The sequence below is a fragment of the Centroberyx gerrardi genome, chromosome 2 (genome assembly GCF_048128805.1).
Source record: "Centroberyx gerrardi isolate f3 chromosome 2, fCenGer3.hap1.cur.20231027, whole genome shotgun sequence".
Lineage (NCBI taxonomy): Eukaryota > Metazoa > Chordata > Actinopteri > Beryciformes > Berycidae > Centroberyx > Centroberyx gerrardi.
In genome coordinates this window covers 26,565,396-26,585,417 of record NC_135998.1, presented here as the reverse complement: position 1 = coordinate 26,585,417, position 20,022 = coordinate 26,565,396, and the positions used below count along the sequence as shown (strand labels likewise).

At 41.5% G+C, this 20,022-nt stretch overlaps 1 protein-coding gene across 2 annotated transcripts in view; it reads left to right on the top strand.

The window, feature by feature from the left end:
• Window positions 1-1,715: 1,715 nt before the first annotated feature.
• Window positions 1,716-20,022, top strand: part of LOC139913319 (synaptic vesicle glycoprotein 2C-like) — a 30,083-nt gene continuing 11,776 nt past the window's right edge. For both annotated transcript variants that reach the window (XM_078287629.1, XM_078287622.1), the window contains exons 1-3: window positions 1,716-2,322; window positions 11,525-11,705; window positions 17,464-17,615. In XM_078287629.1, coding sequence (XP_078143755.1) covers window positions 1,716-2,322; window positions 11,525-11,705; window positions 17,464-17,615 — 940 coding nt within the window. The remainder of the gene's footprint in view (window positions 2,323-11,524; window positions 11,706-17,463; window positions 17,616-20,022) is intronic.

Sequence of the window (20,022 nt, the reverse complement as noted above, 5' to 3'; positions counted from 1 at the left end):
TTAGTTATAATTTGACCTTAATGTGCATTGAATCTAAAAATGTTTTGTTGGTGTTGGCAATACGAAACAAAACACTGCAACAGGACAACATGCAATGGTAGGCCAAGTATGACATATAGCAGTAATCAGAATTGGGAATTCAAGTATTGCAATATTAACAAAGTAATAAACGTGCGGCAAAGACAGTATTTCAGCATTAACCAAATTAGTAATAAAGTGACTGGTGCATAGCATTCCAGGATTTAGTGCATAGAATTCAAGTGTTATCAAATTAACAGAGTTGCAGTTAATAAAGTGACCGGTGCGTGGTACTGTAAAGTTTGAAGTGACTGTTGCATCAGATAGAAATTATGTTGTTGGAAGATGCTAATGCTCAGTAAAGTTGAGTAAAGATCACTGGGGTGTGTTTGTGAGAATCCTGTTAAGCATGTGGTTTGGGGGTAAAACTGTTTCTACCAAATACCATTTGTCAGATTGCAAAGGAGTCCCTGGTAGGGATGGGTGGGGTCACTGATGTCTCGTTGACTGAGAGACAGACTGCTGCCTACACACCATGCTTCAAGGTGTTTCATCTTAGGCCCACCACAGAGACATGCAAGACAGTTGTGGGTATAAAAAGCACAGCAGTGGGCCGAGTACACAATCCTGGAGAACCCCATTTGGACTTGTGTAGTCGCCGATCCCAACAGTGTGTCAAAATTTCAAAGGGCGTTAAATATGGTGCTGTTCTGGAAATATTTGCCATAGCCACTTCTATCCATAAAATACAAAAAAAGCCTTTTATGTCGAAACACTATTTTATTAGCAATTATTCTGCATAAAAAGTTGCATGGGATTCTCATTGTGGTTTGGTTGTCTACGACTTTCACAGGATTTTCAATTGGATTTTATTGGTTGATGCATTTTCATGGTTGTGTTTTCTCAACATATTTCTTTTAATTCCATTAAAATGCATTTTATCCTTCAAGCAATAATACATTTATTTTTCAGGTTTTATTTATTTTTCAGCAGTGGAGTTGTGATGTCTTTGAGCTTGCAAACCATTGTTAGTTCTGCCCAAAATTATTTCATTTTATTATTTATTACAGCAATGAATATTCAAGCTTGAAATCATCAGGCAATTTTCAGTCTGATAATACACTATGGCAATACACAATGATCATTTGTTCACAGTAAAAAAAATGTCTTTTTAGATTCCCTTCCCATTTGAGAGGATTTAATTTGTGTTTGTTTCAGTGGAAAGTTTTGGTGTTGCAATGTCAAAATGCTCTTTTGGAGTACTTTCCACTGTGACAAAAAATACTGCATTAAAGTAACTGTTACTGTAAAAGCTAACCATCCCTTTCTTTTTCTGTCTCCACAGGCAGATGAGCTCTCCTTGAGTTCAGACAGTATTGTTGATCATCCACCTTGAGGTCAGCTGTCTCCGTTTCATCACTTGCCGGCCGGTCCCATCCAACTGCTCCAGAGATCATTACTTAATCAATCTTGTCCTGGCAGCTGACTGGCCTTTCCACATTGATTGTGTGAACTAATAAACTGCCTTACATCTTGATGTGAAGAGGAATAGAGAGAAAGAAACATAGTAGCTTACTCTTTCGTCTTGCTGTAACTACAAATGACAATTAGTTTACATCTGTTGGACCTGGTGAAATAAGGGCTCAACAGAGCTGAATTAAAGACAAACACTTAGTGTCAGCTATCCCTTTGTCAAGATGGATGAAACACAGAACAACAGGACTTCCTTGGTCAAAGGCGCCAAGGACATCGCTAAGGAAGCCAAGAGGCACGCTGCCAAAAAGGTCGGCAAAGCTGTTGATCGTGCCTCAGATGAGTACTCAGCTCATCGCAGCTACAACCGCTTCCAGAATGAGGATGAAGAGGAGGATGACCGCAACGTTTATACCCAGCAAGACGGCCACTACGCCGGCAATGCGGCCAACGACGACGAGGGGGCCTCCAGCGACGCCACAGAGGGCCACGATGACGAAGACGAGATCTACGAGGGGGAGTACCAAGGGGTGCCGGCCTACAGCGATGGAAAGTCAAAGGACGGACAGGTGTCTCTGGGCCAGCCGGTCTCAGACAGCGTGAAGGGCCGCAAAGAGCTGGAAAACGAGAGACAAGCGGACGAGGAGGAGCTGGCCCAGCAGTACGAGCTCATCATGCAGGAGTGCGGCCACGGGAGGTTCCAGTGGCAGCTGTTCTTCGTGCTCGGGCTGGCGCTCATGTCCGACGGCGTGGAGGTGTTCGTGGTGGGCTTCGTCCTGCCCAGCGCCGAGACAGACATGTGTGTGCCCAACTCTGGTGCTGGATGGCTGGGTAAGGAGTGTGGAGAGGGAAGACATGCATGATCAGTTACTGTGTGTGTGCCACCACTTAGGTCTCCAACTTTGACCCAGTAAAGTCAGTGAGTTCTTACTGTATGTTCAGATTTGCATTAGAGTGGAAAATCCTCCTCGTGCTTCAAATTCTGTTTAACATGTAGCAAATCCACACTCTTCAGTGTATTTTGTATTCTTACACAGTTATAAACAGTAATGTGTCTCCGTATTGATAGTTTAATTTAGTTTAGTTTAGTTTAAATACAATGATATAAAAAGTAAAAAGAACCAAAGACAAAAAATTACAAATTTGTGCAGGTGAGATAAAAAACAGAAGGAGCTTATGAAAACATCTCATTTGCAAAAAAAAAAAAAAAGTAAAAGTCACAATAAGACAGAAGAACAAAGAAATAAACAAAGACATGAAAAACATCAAGATGATAGAAAAGACACAACTGAATTGGATAACAGGCTCTAAGTGACAACCATGCAAAATATGGTGCAAAACAACAACAAAAGACAAGTAAAATAAAATTCATTAAAATAGCCCAGATAAACAAACTGAGTGAGTGAGCGTGTGTGTGTGTGTGTGTGTGTGTGTGTGTGTGTGTGTGGAAATGTAGGACGAGGGGAAGAGCAGATTTTTATAATGACTTACTGAGGGAAACATTAAAGCGGTTTGGTTCATCAGATACTGCATGTTTTGAGTGTTTGAAAGTGTTGAGAGATCTAGATTCATTGCCAAGAATATTGTAACTATAACTCCGTCAAGATCCTGCGAATCTTCTGGAGGTCTGACAGCGAGTAGTCCTGAATTTGGGAAGGTGCAGCTTGTCACCCTATGCTCAGATGAAATTTCACCTCTCTTTACTCGCATGAGTTTGACGGCTTGACATGAGAAATAGGAAAGCAAAATCGGCGTCACGACATGCAGACGCGTCTGATGGCACCAGCTGACACAACAGAGAGCAGCAAGGCGACAGTCACAACCATTATGACTGGTGGTTTCGGTTGACATCTTGCTATTATATATTTTTTATCGTATCTTGCATTTATTTTAAACTTTTTTGTGCCAGTCTTGGCAGCATAGCATCTTATTTGATGGATCTAGCTTTTATTGGTCACAATCACACAATACACCCACTTTTTCGGCCTCCTTGTTAGTCTTTTTGATTTTAAGTAGCGTGCGGATTGCCTTTTCTCATGAAGTTTCTACTAATTGGAACCTACGCACCTGCTGCCAATCACACTAAAGGACTAACCATAGGCGCAACAGTTTCCTGAATAGTTTTTGGATTCACAATCACACAAAAGACATTTTTACCACAACACTAGGTGGAGGTGCAGTGGGCTTTACGGATGCCCGGATAAAGTCCCGCTCGAAGCTGATTGGCTCTCCCTTTACTGCGTCAGATGAATTTCTTGCTACGGCAAAGTTGCATCCATCTCGTTCCATTCGTCTCTTTCCATTTACTTTGCATGCCTTTGCTCACCTGTGGTTTTTTGTTTTGTTCTTTTTTCATGAACCGAACATAGGGTTTGAATGTCTGGTTTTAGTATGAACTTTTGAATTCAGATGAAAGTAAACTCTGCAGGGCACGGGAAAGGATTCCGGTTCATGTGTGTAGGTGTAAAAAACAAAGACTGATATAATTAGACTGGTGCTGCATGTCCATTCCTACTCCTCATAGTGGCTAATCTAACAAAATCTCCTCTAAAGTGTGGATCTTGTGGAGATTGTTAGCAAATATCTGGGCATTGATAAGATACTACATCTACTTTTAGCTCCCCGTTGGCTCGCTGATGATGACAATTGTTGTTTTTGAGATGGAGGGTTGCGCATGGAGCTCAGTGGAGGGTGACATTTTCAACTGTAATCTCATTGCATTGGGAGCCACCAGTGGGTTGTCATGGTACCAGGTATTTGGATACATGAGTAGGAGGTGTTTTAAGCTAGATGGATCTCTCCCACACTAGGGAGAAGTGTGTGTGTTTGCATGTGTGTGTGTGTGTGTGTGTGTGTAATGTCTCATTGTGTTTGTATGTTTTATTGTGTGTTGTGCGTGACTTGATTTCATTACTTCTCTCATTATAGCACTGGTCTTTTCTCTCACTTATACTGTATCTATGCTTAGTGTTGCCAATTATAATTATTATACAAAGAACATATCCCACAGTTCTTCTTTGCATGTTATCATTGCTTGGTTTTATGTACCAAAAACAGAATGCTAATCTTCTGACTTTGGGGGAGCGCGGTGTTTTGTTATTCACCTAGATATCACCCATATTCTGACTCATCTCTCAGAGGGAGAGAGGAGGGAGAGAATAGAAAGCCTGACGCCTGTACCAGAGCTCAGTCACACACACTATAAATAACGGGTGTGCATATATGCTGCCTTGTGCATGTTCATATGGCGGAAGTGCAGAAATAGCCCTATTGCACCAGGGTCATTTTCTCCACAAAGGTCAGTGACTCTAATTGGTTGAGGGCCTCTTTAGTGGACAGCTGGCTGGAAAGCGAGAGAGAGAGAAAGAGAGACAGAAGAGAGAGAATAAGGAGATCATCCAGTAGGGGAAGATTTGGGCTTTTTTTTTTTTTTTTTTTGGGTTTAAATTGGATTGCATAACCTAATATTTTGAAGCTGACTGTTAAGGATACTGAGGATGTGGAGGAAATTATGAGCGTCAATATCTTAATTGCATCACATATTCACATAATAAATGTTAGCTACTGTAAATGTATTGTCAATAATTTCAGAATATACATGGGAAAAAAGTTAAACAACAGGATAAGAAACCATTAGATAACATCCATCCTGACTCCTGACTTGAGCCTGTATTGTGGCCTGGTTAATATTAAATAAGTTATATTAACAACTTACACAAAAGCAGTTATTGATTAGTTACAAACAGGCCTATAGTGGGGATGTGCATGTAAAATGAAACAGAAAATGATTCTTTACAGCATGTATCATTAGGAAGGCCAGTCTAAGCACATCAAAGCCGACCTGATCACCCTCTTTCATCCTCCATCAATGCCTCAACCATAAAGGATGTAACATAGGCTACAAAAAGTAGAAATCAGTAGATGTATGGATGTATGTTGTTGTCCACTAGCTGAAATTCAGCAGTCTAGAGCAAATAGTCGGTGCCAGAAAACTGCATACTACGACAGAGGCATCAGTATACCCAAAATGTTCATCTCACTGCCCACAGAATCAGATAATTATTGATGGTTGAATGTATAAGCAACAAAAGGGATGTGAAGTGGAGGAGACTGATGGACAAGAGAGGGAAGAGACAATACAATTTGGCAAGGCTTTTAAGAAAAAGTAAGCAGGTCTATGCTATATTTCCACTTTTGGTGAAGAGAATGTTTGAGCAACTTACAGTTACACAATTTTTTTTTTTTTTTTACACCTATTTAACATTATTTCGAGAGCCAGTAACCTTGTTGCCTAGTTTTTCGAACGTGCGCATGCATGCAACACTTTGTCAATCACCTCATCTGCGGGATGACCAAGTGTTGGTGGTGTGATGTCAATGTACAGTAAACACAGCCGTGTGAGATTTAAATGATGCAGCCCTCTACAAATTAAAGATAACTGTTGATATTCGTCACTTGGTCATTCAATAATACTTTAACTGAAAAAAAGATATTAGGATATATATCTTCAAAAGCTCCCTACTGGATCCTGCAGAAACTAAAACGCTCCGGTGTGATATCTTGTAACTAGTTTCACTCCTACATGATAGTCCCTGATTTATTCCTAAGTACTTAAGTAAGTACTTATTACCTAAGTACTTATTAATTCATTCATTAGTACGCAATATTAGAGTATCTCTCCCCATTCTATTCCAAATGCAATGTCTCTCTCCCAAAAGGGCTTTCTTACTAAGAGTGAAAGGAATGATGCTATCCAGATATGGGATGTTGCCGTTTTTTCCTCTACCTGCTCCCTTTTCTCCTCTCTATCACCCCCCTGCTTTAATCCCTCTCTTACACTCTCTCTGTGTCTCATAGCCATGCAGGCGATCTGAAGATAGGACTGGAGTTAATCTCTGCAGCATTGTGCTTCACTGCAGTTTAGCCATGCTAGGCTGGCTCACGTACCTCCCCAGAGAGAGGGAGGGAGGGAGAGAGGGAGAAAGAGAGAGAGAGAGAGAGAGAAAGAGAGTACTTTCATGCACGTCTGTCAGCACTTCCCATCAACGCCTCCGCCGCCCCCCCTTCTCCCTCCACCACATTTGTCTTTAATTTGTTTGAGGGTGTTTTCCTGCGACACAGTCGGAGTTTTTAGGGTGCTTGGTAAAAATGTGTGCGTGCATGAATATGTTTTGCAGGTGTAGCGTGGTGTGTGCTGTGTTTGTGCGTGAATGCGTGTACCGTATGTGTGACCACACAAACACCATCGGCAGCCGAGCTTAATCAACACAATGGAGTGATGAATAGGCCCCGCTGGAGCCTGATGTTAGCTAATTAAAATGTCCAGGGACAGCGACACTCACCTCAGCGACCACCACCTCTCCACTCCCCGTCCCTCTCTCTCTCTTTACCTCACAACAAAGCACCATCACAGGCCATATTCACCCATAAAGGGCCCATGGAGGTCACGATTCAATGCAGATTTACCCTACAACTTGATTGTATGAGCCGGAGTATTAATTATCCTGGTTGGGGCTCACGACCTCGGAGCAGCATACATCTTGTAAGCTCTCTCTCTGTATGATGATGATGATGGATCTAAAACCTTGCAAGTTTTTGGGGAGATTGATCCCTTGATTAACTGATGAAAAGTTAGATCAGACACTAAAATCATCATGTGTCCCCAGCAAATTGCTTGCTCTGATGCTCCACGCGAACACTTAAGCGTATATTATGTTGAGTGATCGTAGGCAGCTAGCATTATCTCAAAAGTGAGAAAAGGTGCAGCTCTAAAGCTTAAGTAATCTTAAATGATATGCAGCTAAGTCTGTCAGATTTTTGTAGAAGATTGATACAAATTTACACAAAATTGTTTTGAACCAGCAGGACTACTTTCTCTGTGAAAAAGGTCTCTATTCCCACAAGACTTGGAGTGTGACTTGTTTTGTTTGCAGAGAAAGTGAAGGTGGAGGGCGATGGGAGCCTCTACAGCTAAAAATCACTCTCACCTGAAATAGTTTAAAAAAATCAGCTATATTGAGTTAGTAAAATGTATGAAACTATAGGCTATATAGCAAAAACCACTGACAAGCCGGACTGTCACATCTTGTTAGCTGTTGTCTTCACCAAATCACATGACTGATCGACTGTTTCTAACCCCAAAACAAACAAAACATTAGCTCCTCTGACCTCAGATCCTGAGGCCCCTGAGGCTCTAAAATGCTTGTTGATTGGTTGAGGTTAGGATGCAGAGAGGAGAACGCTAAAAGAAATGTCTGCCTCTACATGATAATTGACTACAACTCTCCAGCAGGGCTATATTTATCTGGCCCATTCATTATGTGTGTGTGTGTGTGTGTGGATCTGTGGGTGCAAAGGTGAGATGTTTTCAACCTATATGTCCTAATATGCTGAGGACAAGTACAGTAGGTGCAATAGGGCTGAGCATTTTGAGTGAACAGACACATGCATATATGCTTATAAAAACAGATCAGCAGGCGTAGATGTAATTAATACCAGAGAAAAGCACTTTGATCCACCGGTGCTGCTCCCAGGGCTGCACTCGTCCTCCCTCCCCACCTCCTCCTCCTCCTCCTCTTCTGCTCTCTTTCTCTGCTGTAACCCATCTGTCAATCACACACGGACCTCTGGGAAACCCCTCATCTGGGGAAATCCTGCAGCTCTCACAAAGTGTCCCGAACGTTCTGGCTGAGAGAAATGAGTCAGTGGATTCTTCTGACTGTCGTCTGTCAGCCGGCGCTCTTCTCTCATCCGTGCCAGGACGCTCGCGACGGGACGAGAAAATAGAGCAGAAAGTTGTCGAGAGGGAATTACACTTACACATAAGAGCTAATTACTATGGTGAGAGAAAAAAAACAGCATGCCTGGAGACTGCTGGAGACAACTCAGAGTGAGCTCCAGTAATCCCTCTGGACGCAGAGGAAAGCTGCACAGTGTACCGTTGAAAGGAGCACATGCACCGTCTGCCCAGAGCTCTTGCTTAAGAATAAGATCAGCTCTCATCCAATTCAACTGGAGTCAGTGCAACTTTGTTCTGATTCATTCATTATGGAGGGGGGCTGTCTTCGAACTACACCTATTCTACAGAAGTGTTGTTTTGAAGTGTTTAAGAGACAAATTATGTAATGGATGTCCTGCAGTTGGAGCCTTTAAGCAAAGACATATATGTCTTTTAAAATTTTCAGATAAGTGATGTCTTGATATCTCTTTTATAAACTTGTTTTTAGTATTGTGTAAATTTATAGATAGAAACAGTAGCTGACAAGAGACGCTTATATACTTTCAAGTCGTACATACATTTTTGGATTTTTTGGATTGAGTACAGCTGAATGCAGTTCAGAAATTCAAAACAGAACACTGATGATGAAATGACAGCCTCTTCTCTTCTCTTCTCTTCTCTTCTCTTCTCTTCTCTCTTCCATTCAACCCCACAACACACTATAAGCCCCTAACAGACACCCTTGCTAATTTACATAGATTTCGACAGTGCATGTAAAGCGGGGTATCATATGAGACAAGGCCTGCGATCTCGAGGCAAGTAGAGGGTATACGCTCTGACCTCCGTTTGAACCCTGCAGGAAATCACAAATCCAATCTCAGAAAGATTCATACGGCCTCCGTTCAAAACGTCGCCGTTCAGACGCACCACCACCACCGTTACCCTCCCCCTTTATTACAGATACAAGCCCAGTGTGAGAGCAGCCATAAAATAAATGAGCTGGTGGCAGCAGATACCATCTCCTCCAGCGCATGTGTTCATACGCATTATTTGTCTGTACACCACTCACAGGATGTCACCAGTTCTGCAGATTGCGGTAGTTTTAATATTCTGTTGGATTTGTATTTTTTTTCAGTGTGCTCTTTATACAGTGCAGCCTATAGGAGCGCCTTCTCTGCAGTCGCCGTGCATAGATAGATCCGGCGGTTGTCACCTGTAATGAATCACCGGCTCTCGGCATCATGTCTGCGCAGCTTGATAAGGCCCACTACTTTCAGCATATCTGTCCCATCACCTCAAACGCAGTGGGGGGAGAAAAAAAAAGAAAGAGCAAGAAAAAAGAGAAGGCTTCCTCTTCTCTGTCTCGGCTTTCTTTTGTGGCGCCGCCTCGTCAAACAATCGCCTCTTTCCCGTCCCACCACACACACATTAGCATTTTTATTAGCACGTAGAGAGTAAAGTGGATTATTTATTGGCCTGACACCCCCCCCTCCTTTTGCTGCATGTTTTCAGGGACAGGAAGAGAAATGACCCCGACTTCCCGTGGACAAGCAGCAGCATAAGAAAGAATGCCTGGACTCTAAAAGCAGCAGTGAGGTCAACTGCTGCTCCGTTTCCCTGCAGTCACTTTAAGAGAGACATTTCCATCATACAGAATTTAATTACATTCAAATCTTTATTACATTTGGTTTAGAGACACAAAAGGCATATCAAATTACCACATCATATACCAGGCAATAGGAACATAGGATGCAAAAACAGCACTCATCAGTGCAAAATATAATATAAAGTTCTTATTGAAGCACATGAGGCTAACCTGGACAAATAAAGGTTAAATAAAAAAAATAAATAAATAAATAAAAATGAGTTCAGGCATACTAAGTGGTGCCAAAAGGTTAAACATTAGTTATCATCAGATACTGTCTGACATGGATTGTGGAGCTAATCTAAGCCCAGACGTATTGACTATCATTTTTACAAGTGCAATACTATATCCTCAGTACAGTCAAAACACGGTGGAGCTGTTGTACAGTGTTGTGGCCTCATGGTCTCTATTATGTTTGTCTGCAGTGCTTCAAGCCAAGCTCAATCCCATCGATCCGAGCGCTGCCACATGTGACCTCTCAGTGTTCTGTCAATAGCTGGGAAATAACAGACCCAATTTCAGCCCGAGCTCTGTTACTCCACTGATGCACTTAGAAACCACCACTTAATATTAGTGCTGATATTTTGCAGCTGTGTGTACATGTGCGTGTGCGTGTGCGTGTGTGTGTGTGTGTGTGTGTGTGTGTGTGTGTGTGTGTATAACAGTCAAAGACGGACAATACCTTAGAAATAATAAACAATCCCTGCAACATCTACCTATGTCAAGTAAAATCTGACCGAACCTCTAAGATTATGGCAAGGATTTTCTCAGATTTACAGGTGTTAGACACATGTAGTGTAGCTATAATGTAGCGTAATGTCTTTCATTTAGGTGTGGTGTACATGTAGCGTTCACATATTGTTGGCTGAGAGTGTAAGTTACGCCTGCGCTACATCGATGCTGCACTAGCTTTATTTTGTAGACGTTCATGTGTTTGCACATTTAGACGATCTCCTTTAAAATGCCTGCCTTGAAGAGAAGGCTAACCCCAGGTTCAATAACAGAATTGTCAAATACACTCAAGAAGCATTCACCTAGCTTGCCAAGACCCTAACGGAAGTTTCTGTTTCTTAATATCTAATTTATCTTTATTTCTAAATAAGTTATTAGCTGATTCTCATGCTATGGAAGGCACCGTGTGGTGAACAGATCCCTCAAGTGGACAAAAATGTGAATAGCAAAAAATAACTTGACAAATGTATGAATATGTTTAAACAAACAGAATCTACACTGCTGGATAAGTATTTGTATATTGAGCCAGGAGATATTTTAAATAGGCAACTGCAACTGCAGAGATACAGACATTACTTGGCAGATCATTGTCAATATTGGCAATATCCTCTAATGCATAAATGCATGAATGTATGTCAAATATAGCACAGAGGTACTCGTTCTCTAGGATTTTGGAGGAATTTGAATGTCTTTAGAACGTCTGCGTGTGTGTGTGTGTGTGTGTGTGTGTGTGTGTGTGCACATGCATGTGTCTCTCTTTTTGTAGAAGTAGTCTGTATTTTATCCAGTCAGCAGTTTCACTTACAAACTAGCATTTGAGTCCAGATGGTTGAGATAATTTCACAGCAGCTTCTCTCTCCCTCTCCCTCTCTCTCTCTCTCTCTCTCTCTCTGTGTCTCTCTCTGTCTCTCTCTCGCTCTCTCTCTCTCTGTCTCCAGGTAGCATTGTGTATCTGGGGATGATGTTTGGAGCCTTTTTTTGGGGGGGTCTGTCAGACAAGGTGGGCCGTAAACAGTGCCTGCTGATTGCCATGTCTTTCAATGGCTTCTTCGCCTTCCTGTCCTCCTTCGTCCAAGGCTACAGCATGTTCCTCCTCTGCCGCATGGTGTCTGGCTTTGGGTGAGTCTGCTCTATTCTATTCTATTCTATTCTATTCTATTCTATTCTATTCTATTCTATTCCAATTTCTTCTCTTCTCTTCTCTTCTCTTCTCTTCTCTTCTCTTCTCTTCTCTTCTCTTCTCTTCTCTTCTCCTCTCTTCCATTCAACCTCACAACACACTGTAAAGCCCCTAAACAGTAACAACGTAATCACAATGTGTGTAACATTCTCCCCCCTCCGCCTGTCCTCCTCTGTGTGGCTGAGAGACTGAAGCTCCTCTGAGGAGTTCTCCCTCTCCAGCCCGGTCTGTCCTCCCACCGCGGCCGGTGTCTCCACTCCTCCAAAGTCAAAGTACATGACAAGAGGTTATTCTAGCTGCCAGGCACCAGCCCGTCCCCCGAGTGGGAGAAGAAACACAGCAAAACAGAAACGTTTGCGAAATCGTGCCGAGCGCAGCGAATTAACATCTGTGTATTTCCGTGGCGGCGTGGTCTGCTCGGCTGCCCGCGTCCTTGATGAGTGACGTACCCTTCCATCTCCATCATCTGATGTCACTGTTCATATACAGTTTATAAAGGTCACGCTCAGTTCAGAGGTCACTGCAAGCTCCTATGACAAATATAACCTCAATGAAATACTAAACTAAACTGGTCCAGTATTTGCACTATAAGTTGGACCAGTGTTAAACACAATGGTGACTACGGCTGATGCAGCTATTCATAGTTTGACCAAGGGTCTATGATGAGCCTCAGATTAATAAGCAAATGTAATTTAAATCGAGACCCGAGGACATTCATATATCATGTGATTGTTTCAAAAAACATTGCATCTATCCGGGAGAGCTGTCAAAACCAAGCAGCAATATCAAAATGGATTTAGAGGCTGGGCTTTTCTACTAGTAATCGTGTGTGTGTGGTTGTGTGTGTGTGTGTGCGTGCGTGCGAGCGTACATGCATCATGAGTCATACAGTCTACTGTCACGATTATTACAACCCACACGTCCTGCCTGTTGCCAGCACACTTGGTCTAATTGTCCTATTGCTGTCCAGGTTTTATGGGTTTTTTTTTTGTTTTTTTTAAAGACGTCTCTGTTTATTTCCTAATCTCGTTAAAGGTAGTCATGAAAAATTTCCTTTTGTCTGGCGGTAATGTTACATATATAATCTGATTTGCACTCCCCAGTGATACTGACTCCCTTTTTAATAATAATAATTGAATAAGCAACAATACACCATTTCTTTGCCCCTCACTATTTTAGTCTTAACAAAACACAGCCAGTACATAGTAGTCTTATTTTTGGCTCACATTGTGGTTAATGTGGCCAAATAAAGTCTCTTTTGGCTGGATATGCAGTCTTACTTTGAACTATTGATTTTGTTATCTGGTAAACATTTCTGTTTCAATCCAGGCCAACACCTAGTGTCAGTAAGACTAAACCTGACAGTTTCTCTCACATTTGTGTATGGGTAAAAGAGATTTGTGAATGCACATATACTTTTGGGATTATGTACAGTTGTTTTGTGGATGTAAATGTGTGACTGTGTAAAAAATATCTGAACAAACAGATCCACCCCAGTTACAAGTGTGATGGGATTTACAAGTATAACAAAGAGCTAAGAGGGATGCTGGATTATCTTCTTTTTACAACCCAATCTGGGAGACCTGCAGTCTGGCAATGAGTGTTGTTGCCAGTTTGACTAGCTTTATCTTACCAAGATTTGCCTTACTTCCTTAACTTTGCTATATAAACTCATCATCTACTCAAGGAGAAAAGGGAGATTCAAAATGCAAGCTCTTTGAATCATGTGATTAAATTTGTCTTCAATGGAGGCATTTAGGCCTAGTACATTTTACCGTTTGTGTGGCTCAAAAGGTGAGAGTTGGCAGCTCTATGCTAACGCTAGTGAGCCAGCTGAGCTATAACATTAGCTTGAGTTATGGCTTTTCTGTGTGCAAGTGTGAAACTTAAACTACATTTGAATGTAATGCAATTTCTGGTCAGGTGCTGGTCTTTTACATTATAACACCAAAAAGTTTTCAGTTGACATTAATGTTGTCCATGGACAGAAAATGTAATAATTGGCCAATACAAAGCAATTAGCACTGTGATCAGAGCCAATTCTAAAGTGTTTTTCTGCTGTTGAATAAATGGCCAATGCAATGAAACAACTGTCTAAATCAGTTTGATTAAATCTTTATCACAGAATTGGCAAGCAAAGAGGTAGCAAACGTCACCTTAACATTGTGATAAATTGAAAATTACATCTGTAGCAAATTTTATTGCAATTTGTCTGGAGAGCAGTTTGAATGAAATGAATCACTGAGACTGAGCCAGCTAGTGTCGGGCATCAGGTCTGCATCTGAAGCTGTTTCACCAACGACGCCTGGAGCCGACAGCAGTTGCAGTGCGTAAGACACTAGGCACCAGGCAAACACTGCATTGTTGGAGCTACACTTCTCTCTACGTGCTGATAATACACATTGATAATCACCAACCTTAAAGGAAAATACTGGTGTTTTCAGTGTGTGTTTTAACTCAGACTGCCCACCTATATTTTACAAAAGATAAGGTAGGTTAACAAAATACCATCAGTGTAATTGGGAATGTAGGTAGGAGATGCTGTCACTGTTCAGTATGGAGTTGTCATAATTGTATACTTACCAAATCTGGCTGTTCTTTTGTTTTCCAATTCCTAAATTCATCAGTGTTATCTATTATGCATTTCCTCAATCACACACTAGAGAGGAGATAGACACGTTCTCCCCCACATTATAGAAGTTTCTCTCATGCATGGAGAGGACAAGTATGAGATGTCCAATATCTGTCTTCGACTCCACAAAGTCCATTGTACTACAGTCTTTGTTAAAACTTCCTGAAAGACTTTGACAACTAAAGATGAACATGTAGGATGTAGGAAAGCAGCGTAATTTTTAAAACTGCCTGTTTGCATGAACATTTGAGACATTGCTGTTCAGTCTGAGATACACCTTGACTCTAAAATATAGTTTTTACCTGGCATTAAATTACTCTGGCAGTAAGGCAGTAAGCAACATATGTTTGAGATAAATGAAAAAAAAACTAAACAAGGCTCAGAGTTACAGTATCAAGCCAGTTGTGAATCAGCATCATGCTCCTGCTGCAGCATGAGATGTGGAAACGTAGCAGTTTTTTTTGCCTACTACCTGCCTACTACCTCCTCTACCTTTACTTTTCTGGGGAAAAGTAAAGGTAGAGGGGGAGACATGCAATAGTGTTACATCCTAATCTTGAAGCTGTGGCAGCAGGAGTGTGGTGAGTCAACGCTGAACTGATGACTCAGACCCTCGTTTACTTGTTTATTTGTTCCTCATTTTCCTCAAACATGTGCTGTTTACTGCCTCAGAGTAATTTAGTGCCATATGGGGTCACAGCTGAATTGTCATAGAGATATGTTGAAATAGAAAATGATGCAGAGTGTGGTGCAGTGGCATGCACAGACTCTGAACGGGGCTCTGCTTTTAAAGACTAATTTCTGCTGAGTTTTGTACAGTGGCGTGTACATATCCTTTCAAGGGAGACAATACAGTATACTTGCATTTCTGACCTGTCACCAAGATTAATACATAATCCAATCTAAAAATTTCAGGTATAAAATGAAATGCAATATCAAATAGAACAACTTGTGCATATCAAATAGGATATTTATTTATTTATTTAGATATGTTAGTTTCTTTGTTTAGCAAGATTTCCATTTCCCAGAAACTAAGAAAAAATAGATTTCCATACAAGATAAGAAACCACTCAACCAATATTAGTATTTCTAGATTATGTCACTTGGTTTATACAAAATAGCTTGGCATTCAGTAATTGAAATTTCCACCTTCTTCTACAAGTTGCATTATTCTATCAATAGGAGTCAATGCAATGATTCTATGCAGAGGAAGAAAACATTCATGAGGGCTTGAATGATCACTGCTGCTCAGTGTAAGCTGTTGAAGAGAGGTAAGGCATGTGTGTCACGTTTGAGTAGCCTGTACATAGTGGATATAAATGTTCTTCAGACTGGTTATCTACCCTTTTTGCTAGTAGGTCCTCAGCTGATCAGTGTTAGTGGTGCTAGTGGTTTAGAAACTCTATGTCGTCGTTTCAATCTGAAAAGGGCACCTGGGACAAAAGGGCAGGGACAGTCACCCCCCCTGTAACCCCCCTGTGTACGCCTATGGTCTACTGAGATTTATGGGTTTCACAAATCAAGAAATCTTTTTGATAAGCCTGAAAAAAACAGTATTGCAGTTGAAATACACAGTACATGTTACATGCAATCCACAAGATTGGAGATCTTTGGAAGTATGGATTTTCCTATGATATCTCATATTTTGGGACCAACAGGTGAAAAACGTTCCAAAGACATGCAGGTCAGGTGAATTGAAAACTCTAAATTGCCCATAAGAGTGAGCGTGTTTGTATGTGGTATGGTATATGATGTAGTATATGGTATGTACAGTACATGATGTAGTAAATGATGTATATGAAGCAGCAACCAAAAGAACAACTTGTTGCACAGCACAGACCAGACTTTCAGAAAAAAAAAAAAAATCTGTTTTTCTTCTGAATGGCAGTCTGAAAATGTCAGAGCATTCCTGACTAATGTCACAGTGTGACCTAGATGATACGTCATCTCAAGAGACCGCCACCAAAAAATGCTTTTATCTCATGCTAAACACATTACTCTTCATCGATATAATCAAGCAGTCTCTCATTACAGAGACATGTTAACAGAAATAATGTTAACACACCTTAAACTTAACATAAACAAAGAACCATGAAGCAGAAGACATGTGTAGGTCAGACTCCAGGTGTGAATGTGAGTGTGTTTGTCTCTGTGTGTTTTTCTGTCTGTGTGTTCGCCCTGTGATTGACTGTTGAACTGTCCATGGTGCTTCTATGCCTTCTGCCCAATGCATGCTGGGCTCCAGCCCCCTTGTGACCCTGAATAGGAATAAGGAGGCCACTGATCTGTTTTGGCTTAAAAAAAAGAGGAAAATTAAACATTATGACCAACTACAAGCTACATGAACTGTGTCTTTATTTACACTACAAGTGAACTACATGATGCAGTCACAGTATCACCTTCTGTACTGCAGTTCACCCACTTGTCAGATAGTTTGCCATTCGGTTCTTCTCTGCCAATTTATTTTTGAAACTTTGAAAGTGTGAAACAAACCCTGGCGAGCACTGAAGTCTGGGTCACTGGGGACACAGACGGGCTGCTGGTCCTCCTCCACACCTCACTGGTGCTCCAGCTCTAACTACAACATGTTGCTACCCAAGGCAAGCTCATTAAGTAAGCTCAAATAAGTATCAATAAGAAAGTAAATTCAATTTCAGGGAACGGGCAACAACACCGTCTGGATCACATTGCTCACTGATGGTCAAAATTAGTTAAAATCAAACATCCCCGCTGGCTATAATCATACTTAGATACTGTGTCACATGTGGAATTGAGTTGTGTGTGTATTTATTTTAGATTCACGAGAGTTGATATGCAACTACAGATCTTTTTTTCACTTTGACAAATGTGGAACTGTTTTCACACATTAGCATCTATACAGTATGTGCAAAACTTCTTTACATATTCCCAAATGGACAGTTCACAACCACAAATCTGTTTCGCACGTTCAAAAATGTCCGTCATCATACGCCGGGAAACGTATTTGAGCAAAATCTTTATATAAGACAAAAATAAGGCTGACTGCTGTGCTATAGCAGAACGATTAACAGATACTCTTGTTGCAGGATTGGTGGAGCAGTACCGATTGTGTTCTCCTACTTTGCGGAGGTCTTGGCCCGGGAGAAGAGGGGAGAGCACCTGAGCTGGCTCTGCATGTTCTGGATGATAGGAGGAATCTACGCCTCAGCCATGGCCTGGGCCATCATCCCACACTATGGTGAGTGACAGCTCCGCCCTCCTCAGACCTCATGCACCAATAATAATTATACCACCCTGACGCCAGTAGAACACCACTTTTGAAGTATTAGTGACAGTCTGACAGTGATCTGGACCGTATCTGGCTGTCAGTGGCATATAAATCCAGGAGCTGTCTCCCAAAAGTTTGTGAAATGAGCACGGTGTCTTAAAATGCAAATACATGCTCCATGCATGATAAGTGAAGGGTTTCCCACCATGAAAGGGTTACGTGAACGAGGCACGACTAGAGACAGGTAGTAGTCTGACATTAAAAAAAGCATGGTAGAAAAGTAAGGGCATAGTGGATGGGCACATTTAGCTTCAACTCCAGCGACCCAGGTTCAATTTCCAACTCCCATTAAGTTTTCTACTGTGAGTTTTCATTTGTTGCGAAAGTTTTTCTTATTTAACCATGACCAAAACCTTAACCTAACCTTAACCAAAGTGTTAGTTGCCTCTAATAAGGTATAGTGAGGGAGAGTTGGAGGACAAAAAGGAAAGAAAGAGTAACAAGAGAGGGGAGGAGGTGAGTGTCAGAGGATAGGAACAAAATGAGTGAAATGAAATCAATCTAGTATGAAGGAGTGTGGATGAGGATAGAGGAGCGGAGAAAGAGATTAGGAGGACACGGGAGAGGGAGAGGTGGAGGAGTGCATATCATTTACGTGGGCTGTGTCAGGGATAATGGAAAGGTGAAGGAATACAGCAGGGGGGTGAAGAGAGGCAGAGGGGAAGATGATAGAGAGAAAGAAAGAGTGAGAGAGGAGGAGGGATCTCTGAGCATCCATGAGTGTGTTTACCGTTTTGAGGGCCATGTTGATCAGACATAATGAAGTTTGCTCTTGAACCCAGGCCAGCAGGACAGTCTGCCAGAGACAAAACCTTGAGTGTACAGCTCCATAAGTCCTGGGTCCCAGATTGATGAAGTATCTAGATTATGAGATGTACTCATCTACAACATAAGAGGCAAACTAGCTGCAGAACACCACACCTGCTCTAAGATTTTTAGACTAAATACAAGGCAGAGAGATGTGATGCTGTACTGCTAGCCTGAACGGCATCAAGATGTCATTAATTTGCATGTACTTGCATCTTGAGTCCGGACACAACCCATTCAGAACCTTGAAGGAAATCTTTACCACAGGTCGGTCAAAGACAGGATCTGATGAAATGGCTTCCTCCGGGAGTATATTCAGAACGGTTACATATGAAAAATATACGCTCAAAAGTTCGATTGTGTTGTTAAAATCCACTTTGAACATCTCAGAAACAGAAAAGTCCATGCCCAAGTCCGCCATTTACCCTAATACGAACATTGCCTCTAGTACGCACAGATCAGAGTGATGCGTGGACCAAACAAATCCTAACATACAAAGCCTTAATGCGGTATCATACAAAGGTATTTATTGGGCTGTTGGGTTTGTTTGGGACATGTTCGGAGTCAAGTAAATGCAAATGAATGACAGTGACGTCTTGAGGCTGTTCGGGCTGCCATGCTGCCTATAAAACTCTGACAAGATGATGGTACCTCCGGTGGAAGAGTCCTCCACCTCTTCCACCACCATCTGATCTTGTTCTTTGTCCCAAATTGTTTGTCATTTTCAAAAGAGAGAAAAGAAAAGGTTGACGGGGGGCTCAGGTTTAAGTAAGGCAGTAACCGAGCGTTACTGCGAAACTGTAATCCCTTACACTGCTTACTGCCCAACACTGCCCATTTCAAAGAACTATATATTTGCCTTGTACATGAAACATGAATGACGGTAGATTCTGCTCTTTTCTATGATAGCTTGATGAATGAGGGCCAATGACTGGAACCAACCACGAAATCTTAAACTGTGACACCAAGCAATTTTTTTATTTTTGTTTTCATTTTTATTTTATTTCACTCCAATATTGGAGGGAAAACAATAATTTATCATGTTTGTGTGTGTGTGTTTGTGCCTGCTCACATGCGTGCGGGGGCAGGCATAGGTGTTTAAGTAGCAATGAATGCTACTGTATGATGTGGCGCTGAAGCACAAAAGATAAAAGTCCCCGTCATAAAGCTCTCTGTCTCTCTTCACAAACTTGTTTTGTCTGAATGAGTGTGTGAGTGCCAGCCTAGGCTCATAATTGAGGTCAATTGATTAGGAGCTGGTGTTTTAACACATTTTTTCTCCAAGATGCAGTGGTGTGTGTGTAATAGGTTCCGCCGCAGTGCTCTTTTCATTGACTGGTGAGCAAAGGCCAGATGACTACAGAGTCATGTGTGTGTGTGTGCGTGCGTGCGTGTGTGTGTGTCTGTTTTAGAACCTCTGAATATTTGACATTATTTTACTATAAGTGGTGGATTCAAATAAAGCATTAGTTATAGATTTGGAAAGATTTTTAAATGTGATTTGTCTTCT